Source organism: Microtus pennsylvanicus, chromosome 2 (assembly GCF_037038515.1).
Source record: "Microtus pennsylvanicus isolate mMicPen1 chromosome 2, mMicPen1.hap1, whole genome shotgun sequence".
Lineage (NCBI taxonomy): Eukaryota > Metazoa > Chordata > Mammalia > Rodentia > Cricetidae > Microtus > Microtus pennsylvanicus.
In genome coordinates this window covers 130152397-130166501 of record NC_134580.1, presented here as the reverse complement: position 1 = coordinate 130166501, position 14105 = coordinate 130152397, and the positions used below count along the sequence as shown (strand labels likewise).

At 41.2% G+C, this 14105-nt stretch overlaps 1 protein-coding gene across 3 annotated transcripts in view; it reads right to left on the bottom strand.

The window, feature by feature from the left end:
* Window positions 1-14105, bottom strand: part of Raly (RALY heterogeneous nuclear ribonucleoprotein) — a 76808-nt gene that overhangs the window by 8813 nt on the left and 53890 nt on the right. For all 3 annotated transcript variants that reach the window (XM_075962630.1, XM_075962633.1, XM_075962631.1), the window contains one exon: window positions 2097-2361. In XM_075962630.1, the coding sequence (XP_075818745.1) occupies window positions 2097-2352 (256 nt within the window). In that variant the 5' untranslated portion in view covers window positions 2353-2361. Of the gene's footprint in view, window positions 1-2096; window positions 2362-14105 lie in introns of those variants that run through there.

Here is a 14105-nt window from a genome sequence, read left to right as displayed (position 1 = left end):
AAACATTAGAAGAATACTAGGACATCACAGGGATATGCCTGGTTGTATATTTATATATATTCTAATACATATGTAAGTCTTCAATACATATTTCAAGTATGTTCATAAAAATCAGATATATATGAACACATACACACCCTCACATATTATATACATATCCAGGTAAGAAAGTTATATACATAGATAACCCTTATACTCAAGTATAATCAGGCTGCTTATAGGCAAAGAAGCCAATGAATACTCATGGGTATTACACTAAACATCTTTATGCCTACCATAGTGCTTAGGCTATAAGAAATATTCGTTAAAAAAATATAAGCACATCTGCTTCCACACTCACAAATATTCTCACACACATTATACATATACATGTAAAACTATGTGCTCACATTCTCTACACATTTAATCACATCTGCACATCTCATATTCACTAACACATACATATAGATATACTCCTATACAAAGTATGTGAGCAAGCAAGCAAGCACGTGTGCACACATACACACATAAAAACACTGAGGTAGACAACAGTCACTTCATATGTATGTAATCAATAATGCCAAGAGCACAAGGCTTCCCTTTAGTCCTTGTGTTCACAGCTCCTCACAGCTTTTAGAAAGGATTCTAACCCCTATCTTCTATATATTGGGGTAACAGGATATACTAGACCATTTTGTTCCTTTTTGCTTTTAACTGGACCCATAAAGCTTGTTATTAAGAGGTTATGACGGTAGATCAGTGAGTGCATTGCTCAACCCACATCTGAGAAGCTGCTTCTTACAATAGACAGGAATTAAAAGACACCCAGGACTGAACAATGTGAGTTCTAAATAGGATGTCTTCATCAAACCACTCCCCTCAAGACACACTGATATATGCAGAAGAGGAGGTGGAAAGGCCAGAGCCAGAAGTGATAAGATGATTTCAAAGACACAGTGTCTTCCAGACACAACAGGACTAATGCGCATCTGAACTCAGAAGCTGTGGCAGCACACACAGGACCTACACAGGTTCGAGCCCAACCAGGTTGTAGCACTTAAAGGGGTTAATTAAACAAAGTATCCTTACTCCTAAACAAGAGGTTATTTGCAACTGATATCTGCCAGCAAAAGAAAAATTAGTTTGCTCCAGTGTGTTTATCACATACCAGGGCAGACCCCTGCCCAGGAGGAGTTGGCCAACACTAAACTAAATTCATGATTTTTTGTTTGTTTTTCCTGGAGGGGGGCTTTTTGCTTCATTTTTATCTCTCTGGGTTTTTTTTTTTTTTTTGCTTATTTAATTTTCCTTGTTTTTATTCTTATCTTTGAGAGAAAGAGGGGAAAAAAACCAAAATTAGATGGGTGGGTATGATCTGGGAGGAAGCCGGGCGGTGGTGGCACACACCTTTAATCCCAGCACTTAGGAGGCAGAGGCTAGAGATCTCTGAGTTTGAGGCCAACCTGGTCTACAGAGCAAGTTCTAGGATAGACTCTAAAGCTACAGAGAAACCCTGTCTCGAAAAAAAAAACAAAGTCTGGGAGGAGTTGGGGAATATTCAAAATATACTGTATGAAAAAAAAATTTAAGGGGAAACAAAGAGGCTATGAAGAACAGGGAGAAAGGTTTTGTCTAGTAAGCCTGATGGCCTGAGTCTGATCCTAAGAACCCGCATGAAGGTGGGAACAGAGAACCAACTCCATAAAAGCTGTCCTCTGACGTCTCTCTACACAGGAGCCATGATATACATATTCATGTGTAAGTGTATACAAACCTCATTCATTCATTCATTCATTCATTCATTCATTTTGAGACAGGATCCCCCTGTGTAGGCCTGGTTGCCCTGGAACTCACTCTATAGAGCAGGTTGGCCCTGAACTCAGAGATCCTCTTGCCTCTGCCTTCCAAGTGTTGGGATTAAAGGCACACGCCATCATACCCAGAAACACAAATAATTTTTTAAAAAGACTCATTGGGAAAGCAAAGACAGGAGAAAAGGGGACCCTCTAATAATCCCTTATAGGCACTCATTTAAGAATTACAAATATAACTTATATACGCTGCAATCATAAAATCCCAGACAGTAGCTACATAGAGGACAGCAGAGGTTAACTTACCCAGAGTCTGTCCAGCCAGCACCCGTCCATTCTCTCCCAGCACAGCTGCCCGGGCATGGCGCTCATTTGCATACTGTACAAAAGCATAGCCTTTGTGCACAGAACAGCCAGCCACACGGCCATACTTGGAAAAGATGGTTTCCACATCTGACTTCTTTACCACAGCTGTGTTTAGGTTTCCAATGAAGACCCGAGAGTTGATGGACTTGGGGTCATTCTTGTTGGTTACATTGCTGGTCTGAATCTTCAAGGACATGGTATCCACCTGAAAAGATAATGCCAATGTGAAACTGGGCTCCCAGGCTAGGCTCGGGGAATGTTCGTGGCCCATATGTGACTAACCTGGATTGTTCCTTGCCTTGCTCACATTCTCATCCCTATGACACCCATCCTCCCTGTCCCTGCAGCCTGTTTTCTTGTTACATTATCAACAGTTGCCACTTACTGGCTGCTAGTCTTATACTAGATGGCTTACAATGTTCCCTTATTTGGTACTCACATGGGAAAAACCAACACTGAAGTTCATAATGCTAGTCAACAGCAAGGCTGGCTTTAACCAGTCTCTTGACTCCTTTTAATTAGCATTGGGTGTTTTTCGGCAGGAAACTAGAAGTTACAGAGAGCTGTGAGCCACCATGTGAGTGCTGGGGGTAGAATCTGGTCCTCTGGAAGAACTGCCAGCTAGGGCTCTCAATCCCTGGGCCATCTTTCCAGCCCTGACTCCATTTTTCTTAAACTCTGTATCTTTTAAAATACTTATCACAAATGTTACCCCGTTTAAAAACTAAATTTAATATTTTCTACAGCATTTCTGTTCCTTCAATGCAGAGCCATAACAAAGAGGACACAAGCTATTTCAAGGGATTTTTGAAGTCCCCTATTATAAAAATTGCTTAGTCTGATCTAGATGTACACCTCATCTTTACTAACCCAGCCAATAAAGTCTTTATTATGCCAGCTACTCTACAAAAGGTGCACTTACTGTAGGCTAAGGGTAGCATATAATACTGATTGATCCCAAAAACTTGTGGATGAATATATAGATTACTTTACCAGAAACTGAGACTCAGCTTTTTTTAAGATTGTTAACTTGCTAATAAGAGGCATTTAAACACTTTTAAAGCCCATTTCTGTCAGTTTCATCACTGCCTCCTAGAGTTAAAGCCAATTTAAATAGTTAACAAATTTACCTGAGAATGGTCTTTAGTAATTTAATTTATTAGTTATTCACTTTATACTGATTCAAAATCAGTTCAGTTCATAAACGAGTTTGCAACTCCTCTTGTACGTGTGTCTATATGCAGGTCAGTAGACAAACTGAATTATCATGCCTCAGGTACAATTTGCCTGCTTGTTTAGTTTTGTGAGACTGTTTTTTTAATCTTCACTGAGTAGGCTGACCTTGCTAGCCAGTAAACCTACTTCTGCTTCTTCTAGCACTTGTATTACAAGTGCATACCCCTATACTTGACTTTTTAAAATGTAAGTCCCTGTTGCCTTTAATCCTAGCATTCAGGAGGCAGAGGCAGGTGAGTTCAAGGCCAACCTGGTCTACACAGTAAATTTCAGGCCAGCTAATTAGACTTGGTCTTTGAAAGGGGGGGGGGATCTGTACCCCACAGAGCCCCTCCAGAGCCCCTCTGCAGAACAACTGCACCTTGGCATAAGCACCAAGAGATGTTAATTCCAGAAGGCAAAGTCTGCGGTTTCGTGTTGGCATTTGTACTTACTGGCCCTGTGTTCTGTGTGCAACTCCAATCTCATCTTCTAGGGCAGTTTCAAAAGGTACTAAATAGTCTCCAATCAAAATGTATAAAAACCTTCACCAGCCGGGCGATGGTGGCGTACGCCTTTAATCCCAGCACTCGGGAGGCAGAGGCAGGCGGATCTCTGTGAGTTCAAGACCAGCCTGGTCTACAGAGCTAGTTCCAGGACAGGCTCCAAAGCCACAGGGAAACCCTGTCTCGAAAAACCAAAAAAAAAAAAAACAACCTTCACCAGCCTGCCTGTTTATTCTACCTAATACTGGGGGAGCGGGGGGCTTTTTTTTCCCCAGAAAATTAAGACTTCAAGCTGAAGAAATGTAATCTTTCTGTACGATCCTAAAGCAAGGTCTCAAAGCTTATCTTGCTGCGACTGAGGAAGAGGCTGGTATGAGCTTTAGAACTGACTTGGCTCATTACTAAGTTTACTTTTACACCAACATTTACAAATCAGTGAAGGACACAAGGAGATACCCATGAACACACCAAATACACTCTCCATAAGCAATAGGAAATGTTTAATGGTCCCCATCTTTCAGTTACAACAATCCTCCTACCTGGATGGTAAGTCAATCAAAGGTTAATTCTGTGTCCCTCCACAAATACAAAGAAACTCTAAGCTGCCTATGTGACACTGGGTGACTGATCCTGCTCAAAATTATGCAGAGATGCCACTTTGTTTGGCAGGAGGAAGCCAGCCAGGCCTAGAGTGTGGACGGAGAAAAGAGGGAAGGCAGAGATGATATAGTTCAGATGCAATGGCTGCTGGCTCTGCCGTTTACTTGACAAAGACAGGCAGTAGTGGATTCCCACAGACTGTTAGGAGTGTCTAACATGCTGTTGTAGGGAGCATTCACTGCACACCCTTGTGTAGTACTCCGTTTACTTGACAAAGACAGGCAGTAGTGGATTCCCACAGACTGTTAGGAGTGTCTAACATGCTGTTGTAGGGAGCATTCACTGCACACCCTTGTGTAGTACTGTGGAGAGATTAGCACTCACTGGTTTACTGGAGAAGTCTTTCAGGTTTGGCTCTGCCAATCTTTTCTCAACTCACTTGAGCCTTGGGACAATAAATATAAAAGAACCTTGCAAACTGTGGAGGATTTTACAAGATCAAATATTAGTACAACCTATATATCTGTCTATTCTATTAACACCACTGCTAGTGGGACCGCTCTAAACAAGAGTTATGAGCAGACTGGAGTACATTCTTAGGATACCACGAGCCAAGAGTCAACTGTGTCGCCTTGTTCTGCTCTGTAGAAAGGACACAGAACGTTTATGCATGTGGCTGCTAAATGAACATGTTCTGGTACCCAAATCTCAAACTCTCAATCTATATGCTCCCAGCTGAATTTTTGCAGTATTGCAGTATTTTTTTTGCAATACTGAAAAATACTGAATTTTTGCAGTATTTTTGCTGAAGTATTGCAGGATACTTTGGCATGTAGGCTGTATGCGATTCTGTAGACTCCATAAGCCCAAGAGGACAGACACATGTCTAGGGAGTTGTAGAACACTTGAATTGTATCACAGAGGTGTATGCCATACGGCCTAGCTTTCAGGCCTGGTTTGCTGGTCTGGTCCAAACACCCACCCTCACAAACCAACAACCCCCAACTTAATAAATAGCCCTATTTTACATTTCCCCCTTTATTCCTCTGATCTTTTAAAAAAGACAAAGTAACATGTAACTAAGGCTGGTTCTGAACTGGCTATATAGCCATGGATGATTACAAACTCCAGATTCTCCCGCTTCTCAAGTGCTGGGATCACCAGCTTGTGCCACCACATCAAGATTAACGTGTCTCAGAGTAGGAATCCTAAAAATATCAATATCCATTTCAGCAAAAACTACCTCATTTGATAAAGTATTCCCTACTGCCAGGCAAACCTTGCTTTATAAACTGTGTGACTAAAAGCAAAGTACCAAAAACTCCAAGATTTTTTTTTATAACAATACAACTAAGGAGAGGTAGGTAGTGGGCATGGGGAGGGCAGAGGTCATACAACAACCACATGTGTTATTAGAGAAATCTGTAATGATAGATTAGCTGGAACTTTGTTTTTATGTTCTTACTGTGGCAATAAAATAAAATAATGGAGAAGAACCTGGCCAGATATCACAGAACAGCCTGGGTTTGGGATGTCCTCTAGCTCTAAGTCTAGGTGTTATTGTTGTTGTTGTTTGCCCTGGCCCTTTGATATCCTCTCTCCCACTCGATCCCTCCAAGCCCCTCTCCCCCACCTCTCTCTTTAAAGACAAAGTCTCATATAGCTCAAGCTGGCCTTAAAGTCTTCCCCCTACTTCTACTTCCCAAGTGCTAAAATTACAGGGATGGGCTATCATACCCCACAAGATCAGGATTTTTGTATTCTATTTTTCCTTTAAGTGAGATGGGCATTCAGGAAAGCATGGAACAGAAAACAAAGACAGCATCTCAAAAACACTGCTATGCTGGAGGAAAACTAGAGGGACTGCCTCCTAGGCCACTGTCTTCACTTTCACTTGCTAGACAAACAACTGCTTAAAAGCTGGAGCCTTACTAATTAAATCCCACCAGGAACAAAAGCTTTGAAATGCAATTACAGCTCAAAGGGATGGGCCAGCTTCTCCAAGTTAGTAAGAAAGAAAATTTGGCAAAAAAAAAAATCGACCATTTTCCCAAGTTCAAACATTTTGGGCAGAAACTATGTTCTAGAACACAAAAGCCAACACTAGGGGGGAAAAGAGCTTTGCAAACATACAAAAGTCCTAAAAAGTATGGACAACTCCTAAATTTTTGGTAACTGAGAATCTACCCAAATTCACTGCAGTAAAAAGAGCCTCTGATTCTGAGTACCAGTGCTTCATACATCTCTTCCCATTTAACCTTCACATAAGATTTGTTTTTTAAATAGGAAAATGAGACAAAGTAATTAGTTAATAAAACAAAGCCACAACTGGAATTCAGGTCTGTCTGACTGAAAAACAAAACAAAAAAGCAGGCATCTACAGGGGCCAGATTGTGTGTGGAAAAATTCTTGAGGTAATAGTTTCTAGGGCAAGAATATTCATCTGAGTCAAACACACACACACACACACATGCCAACCCCCCCTTATCCCCCCCCCCCGTACAATTCTTCAAGTTGCATAGGACTTTTGTGAATGCCATAGATGTCTGTCTGTGAGGCATTTAGAATCTCATTCTTCCTTCAAATTCTATGTTGAAATCTAATTCTAAGAGTTTAAGAGATAGATCAACAGGCCTTCTGTCCATCCCTCACTGCCTGGTAACCAAGAGCAGCTGAGCCACAGAGGCAGTAGAACTTATGGGCAAACTGCTCAGCTTTCTCCAGAAATGGTTATCTTTATCATTAATAGCAACTTTCTTTCTAAAGCACTCAGATAACACCAGGGTTATCTAAGGACAGACGACAATGGAGTCTTTAGAAGGTTATTAGGGCATAAGAGCCAACTCTGCATAAATGGGTTTTAGTATCTTTATAATATAAAGAACCTCCTGAGAACTGCCTTTCCCTCTCCACAATGTAAGAAGAGAACAAAAAGACTTGCCCTGATACCTTCATTTTGAACTCTAGAACTTAAAGAAATAAATTTATTGTTCATAAAATAACAATTTTTGTCATAGAATCACAAAAGGACTAAAATAATATTGCTAGTCATCCCCCCAACCCCTTTTAAAGACTGCAGTTTTTTGAAGTTCTATGATTTATGTAAGGTCAAGCAGCTAGTGAGGGGACTTGACATTCTACAGATTATCTGTAAACCTGACTCTGATTCAGCCATGACTCCCTCATTAGGCTTCAATCCTAATCTCAGATTAAATTAAGCCTAGGGTTTAAACCTGCCCAGGACTGAACCTGTTCCTCTAAGGAGGAGCTGCTACTCTTGGTCTTGTTGCCCGATGCTGCTTAGTCAGTTTTAGCCAGTCATGTTGGGTTACTTCTGGCTTCATTTTCCTGCCTTTGCCCTGAGATAACTCTAGGGCAGCAAGCTGGTAAATAGCTGTCAGTGATAGGAGACTATCTCTGGAGAAAGCTAAGCAATTAGATGGGTCAGTGTCTAGGGACTCCTTTAGCACAGAGATCCTGGTTACCAGGCATCCATGGATGACAGAACATCTATTAATCTCATTAAACTCATCAGGCCCCCCTCATTAACACTGCCCAAATGATCATTACTGGCCAGACAGAACTAATTTCCCAAGTAGCACTGACAATTTCCACTCCCATGAGAAACTTCAGCTCTCATCTAGCCAACCACAGAAGGCTTCTAAAAGTATGGAAGTGCAAACTGAACTGGCTACAGATCCATAAGGCTCCACTTTGGCTCAGCTGTTCATGTGACCTGTCAAGTCATGTGATTTCTACAAAAAAAAATTGTTAACATTCTTTTTCTGAAAACAGAAAGCATCTCCCTGATTATCTTTTCAGATCTGTGTAGTAACCAAGGAGGCTAATCAATTTGAAAGTGCTCTGTTTTATCTTTAGTAAATTTTAAAAAATATAGGGCTGGGCAATGGTGGTGCATGCCTTTAATCCCAGCACTCGGGAGGCAGAGACAGGTGAATCTCTGTGAGTCCAAGGCCAGCTTGGTCTACAGAGTGAGTTCCAGGACAAGCTCCAAAGCTACAGAGAAACCCTGTCTTCACCCCCCATAATAAAATAAGTAAAAGATATAGAATTTACATATTTCCATTACTGCCCAAATTCTTTTTTATTAATTAATTAACTTATTTAGTTTTTCAAGACAGGATTTCTCTGTTTAGTCCTCGCTGTTCTGGAACTCACTTTATAGACCAGACCAGGCTGGCCTCAAACTCAGATCTGCCTGCCTCTGTGCTGGGATTAAAAGTGTGCACCCCCACCCCCACCACCACCCCCCACCACCACCCCCGGCTACTACCCAACTTCTATACCTCACATTCAAAAACCATTTTGGAGTGTTTCCTGTACTGGCCTTGCTGAAACCAAGTAGAGACTGCTCTCTTGGTTGTCAAGAAGCCCTCTTTCACCATGGTGGCATGGACTTTTAATCCCACCACTTAAAAGACCAAAGCAGGTATATTTCAGTAAGTCAAGGCCAGCCTGATCTAAATAGTGAGTTTCAGGGCATCCAGGGTTACATGGTTAAGACCCTGTCTCAAAAAATAAAAATTAAAAAAGCCATTTGGGCACCTAGTTTTTATTATTGTTGTTAGTTTTGTTTTCCTCAAAACAAAGACAAAACATGATGAAATAGCAAAAAACAGCCCAAACTTCAGAGTCAGGTAGGAGGACTGGGTTCCAAATCTAGTCCTGTCAATTTATGAGCTTGCTCATGTCCCTCTCCCTCACACTTGCTAGGCCTCAGAATCCTCAACTACTGAGCAGATTTAAACTATTCTGCTATGGCCAGATAGTACCCAGGGAACCAGTGATGTGGCTCAGCTTGTAATGGCACTTGCCACCAAGCCTGAAGACCTGAGTTTGTTAGATCCACAGGACATTTACAGCAGAGGAAGGGAATCAGTTCTCAAATGCTGTCCTCTAAACTCCAAATGTGCACCCACAGACTGACTAAATAAGTGAATAAATGTAATTTTTAAGAAAATTGAAGCTAGGGGCCTAGAGAGATGGCTCAGCAGTTAAAGAATACTGACTGCTCTTCTGGAAGACCCAAATCCAACTCCCAGCATCCACATGGGAGTGCATATCTGTCTGCAACTCCAGTTTCAGGACTTCTTACACAGATATACATAGAGGCAAAACACCAATGAACATAAAATAAAAATAAATTATGTTTTTAAAGTGTTTAAAATTTAAAAAATTAAGTCAGGCGTGGTGATAGGCAATTCCAGCACTCTGGAGGCAGAGGAAGGCTGATCTCTGTGAGTTCAAGGCTAGCCCAATGTGATGGCTATTTTTGGTTGTTAACTTGATTATATCTGGAATTAACTAAGTCCAAGTGGTTGGGCACACCCATGAGAGAATTTTCTTAACTAAACCATCTGAAGTGGGAAGACCCATTTCTAATCTGAATTTTTTGAGGTAGGAAGATTCACTTTTAATCTGTGCCTCGTCTTCTGCTGGCTGCCTATATAAATAACATGGAAGGAAGCACACTTTCTCTTTGCCTGCTTGCTCTCACTTTTGCGGGCAAGTGCATTCCTTCACTGGCATTAGAGCCTACTTCTTTGGAATTCTAGTGTACACTGGGGACCAGCTGAGACATCCAGTCTCTTGGACTGAACTACTGGATTCCTGGACCTTCTGTTCATAGGCAGCCATTGTTGGATTAGGCATTCTAATAAATCCCCTTTCTACATATATAGATTCATTCTACAAGTTCAGTTCCTCTATTATCTAGTGTATACAGCAAATTCTAAGACACTCAGGGCTACATGGAGATCCTGCTTCAAAAATGATAGATAGATAGATAGATAGATAGATAGATAGATAGATAGATAGATAGATAGATAGATAGATAGATAGATAGATAGATGGGTGGGGGAAGTGGAGGGGTGTATCAGTCTAATGTTAAGTTAGGGACTGGTAATGTGGCTGGGTGGCAGTGGCAACGCATGCCTTTAATCACAGTACTCAGGAGGCAGAGTCACGTTGATCTCTGTGAGTTCAATGTCAACCCAGTCTACAAAGTGAGTTCTGGGCTAAGTGAGTTCCAGGACAGCCAGGGAAACACAGAGAAATCCTGCCTAGGAAAAAAGAAAAAGAAACAAAATAAAACAACAAAAAGCACAAAGAAACAAACAGAATGTTATGGTTTGGATAACAACAGCCCCAAAGATTCATATACTGAAGTCTTATTCCCCAACTAGAAGCACTATTTTTTAATAACTATACTATGAAGATGACAGTCAGTCTATCAAGGATTAACCCACCCACTGATGACCTCATGGCAGAAACGGCTGTAAGGAGGCAGCACCTGGTTGGAGCTGTAAGTCATCAAAACACGTCTCTGAAGCATGTATCTCACTCATCTCTCGCTCTTTTCTGTCTCTCTGCATCTGGCCACCTTAAGATGAGTACTTTGCTTTACCATGCCCTCTACCAAGACGTTCTGCTTTACCAGACCCGGAAACAAAGAACCAAACATGAGTTGAAACTGTGTGCCCAAACAAACCCTCACTTTCCTTAACTGATTTATTATTATTATGATTTATTCATTTATTTTGTCACAGTGACAGAAACTAACACCTCAGATAACCCAATGTCCCATGAAAACAGATTAATCCAGTCGAACACTCTCGGTGCTCCACAGTCCAGTTCTGATGGTTTTTACCTGTGTCTCCCAACGCAGTATTATTTAATCAGAGAGTAAGAGTTAGAATAGAAGGCCTATATAATTCTCTTAACCTTTGTCTTAGTGTCTAGCTAGTACCTACGAACAACAACAGTGTCTCCTCTCCATGCCTGTCAAACTGTCACAGCATAAGAAGGGATTCCAGGCTTTGCATAGGCCACCCACACTCACTTGGTCCTATTTCACTGTTGTCAGTATGTAGAAGGCCCTGAAGGGACATGTAAAGCAGAAACAGAAGGCTTCAGTCACACTCACTCCACACCATGGTCCAAGTGTGTATCCCACCTCTCCTGTTATCTTATACACAAATTCGACTTTTGACTGTGGCTTTGGGTGGAAGCTTAGAATCTATGAAACATGCTCCTTAACAATTATGGGGAAATGCAACAAATGATGGGTAGGGAACTATCTTAACAATCTCTAAAACTGACTTAAGTTACTAAGAGAAGTCACCCACAACCCTACCTATCCATCTAATAATCACTAAAAATCCAAATTCTAAGAATTATAGACCAAATACTAGCAAATAAGCTATGTGTTTTATTCATCTGGTAATGAGTCTGGTAACTAGACTCAAACACGGGATACCTCCATGGTCACAAAGCAGATGTGCCTTGGTAAAAGTCCACTGCCTCAGAAGTAGCCTAAGCAAAAGTTTGGGGTACCAGACAAGAGGAGAAACATGAAAGAAAGATCTACCATGGTGGTCTAAGATGAATCACCACTGGGTGGTGGCAAGAAACTAAACTGTGGGAACAATATCTGGAATCGTCTTTCAAACTTATCCTCCCGCACACCTGCTTCTGTAAATACATATACAGAGTAGGGCTGGAAAATGTTTGAAATGGGAGAACATCTGTTACTGTCTCCTAGTCCCTTGACAGATGCATACTTACTCTTTGTCTTGAGGGAGTACACAACACATAGACTTTAACCAAAATATGTGGAAGCTTTATACAAGTGATTCCTCGGGATCATGACCAACCTAAGAAATTAGCATAAATATTCTCTTTACTCTGCAGATTAAAAAACTGAGTCTCTGGCTGGGGATGTAGCTCAGTAGTAGAGTACTTGTTTATTAGTGTGCATGCATAAGTCCTAGGTTCTCTCCCCTGTACCACAAAGAAAGAAAATCAAAAACTAACAAGCAACTGAGTCTAAGAGTCACAGCAATTGGCATGAGTACAGTGAGAAGATTGCAGCTTGTCTGATCATATATGTTTCTTCCTTCTCCATGAGATCATTCTCGGTGATTTCTCCATCCACAAGAATGATCCTGGCTTTTTACCAGTACTGTTCATACGACTTCATACAATCTACTGTAAACTGTAAACTGCTATGTGCCACTTGTGCTCCCTGAGAAGCTAGTCCTGAAATCAGGGTTTCCTTGCGGTTTCAGACCCAAGGATGTTCATATCAAAGTGTCCTCCACAGCCCCTTATCTGGAGATAAGTTGTTCCTCTTACCTCTGCTGTAACAAAGAGAAAGAGCACAATGAAACAACCCCAAAGCAAAGCTACTTTACTTTGAGAATAGCTAGAAGGTAAAACATTCCCAACAGAGGTAATGCTACCATTTACCCCAAAATATAAAACTACCTACAATGGGAAAGAAAGGCTGAAAGTCCAGCCAGATCTCTGAGTACCCAATTTGATGTTTTCTCTATCTGCTGCTATTTGTTCTTTGACTTGCCACCCTCATTCAAGGGGACCTGACTAGGGAGTCACTCTATTGGGAACTCTAGCAGACTTGACTGACTTAAAGAGGCTTCCCCAGTCAATTTCTGCTGATGTTTTGAGAACCTGATATAATGTTTTGCTTGGCTATCTATCACCTGTGTATCTATCATTTGCTATTTAGTCTTTTATCTTGGATTGCTATGTACTTAGCTCCTTTGTTCAAAACCAAAAATTTGGCTCTCATAGGTCACTCTCTGGAACACATAAAACATTAGATTTTAGACCACAAAAGACCCTTCAGGTCTGTATATATGGCTAATCATATAAAAAGCCCTTACTACATACCTGAACTGTCTTGTCTTTTAGGCCTCTTCCTGAGGCAAAGGACGACGTATGTTCCATGTAACCAAAGGCAAGTTACTACTTAGTCCTATTTAAGATAAGAGACGGCACAAATCTGAGAGACCAGAATTGGTTCTTTTAACCTTGGGAAAGAATGGCTTCGATACTGAGTCTAGGGTTGGTCAGCTTCTGATCCTTCAGGCAAATTTACGTGATCTTTCCTATACCATGCTCACAAGCCCAAGAGCCAATCAGCACTTGCTGGGAAACTGCAAAATGGCCCCCTCCCACTTCTCATGCCTCATGAGGCTGGCTCCTCACAGTGATAATGTGGTAAGATTAGTCACTGCTTGCTGTTGCTTGATTATAGCTATTCTTTGCTGTAAATGAAGTTTAAAAGTCATCAAAGGGTTTGTCAGCTGTGACTTATGAGCCTTTCTCCTGCAGGGAAGTCAGGCAGTGACAAATGCCCCTCTGTTCTGCTATCCATTATAAGCTGGAAAGTGCCATGTTCCAATTACTGGAGACCCCAATACAGCACATGGAAAACCTTGCTCCAGGCTTCAGCCATTACTCAGGCCTGGCAGGGTTGCCCTAGGCCCAAATCCCATAGAATAAGAGTAGACAAACATACTTTTCCTGACTTTTGAGCCAGCCCCTTCCACCCTTACCTTATATTAACCCTGGTGGTTTGCTTCAGACACATTTCATTGCACCATATTGGCTGTCTTAAAGTAGTAGGTTAGAGACATGAGGAAATAAGATCAACTATACAGACATATATATTAGGTAAACAATATGAAACATGATCCCTTCAGAGGAAAGGCAGACGATAAAGTACCTAAGATGTTCAGATAAAACAAACTGAAAGGACCTTTAAAAAAAACCTCTGTTATAATCAGTGGTCACAGTATTC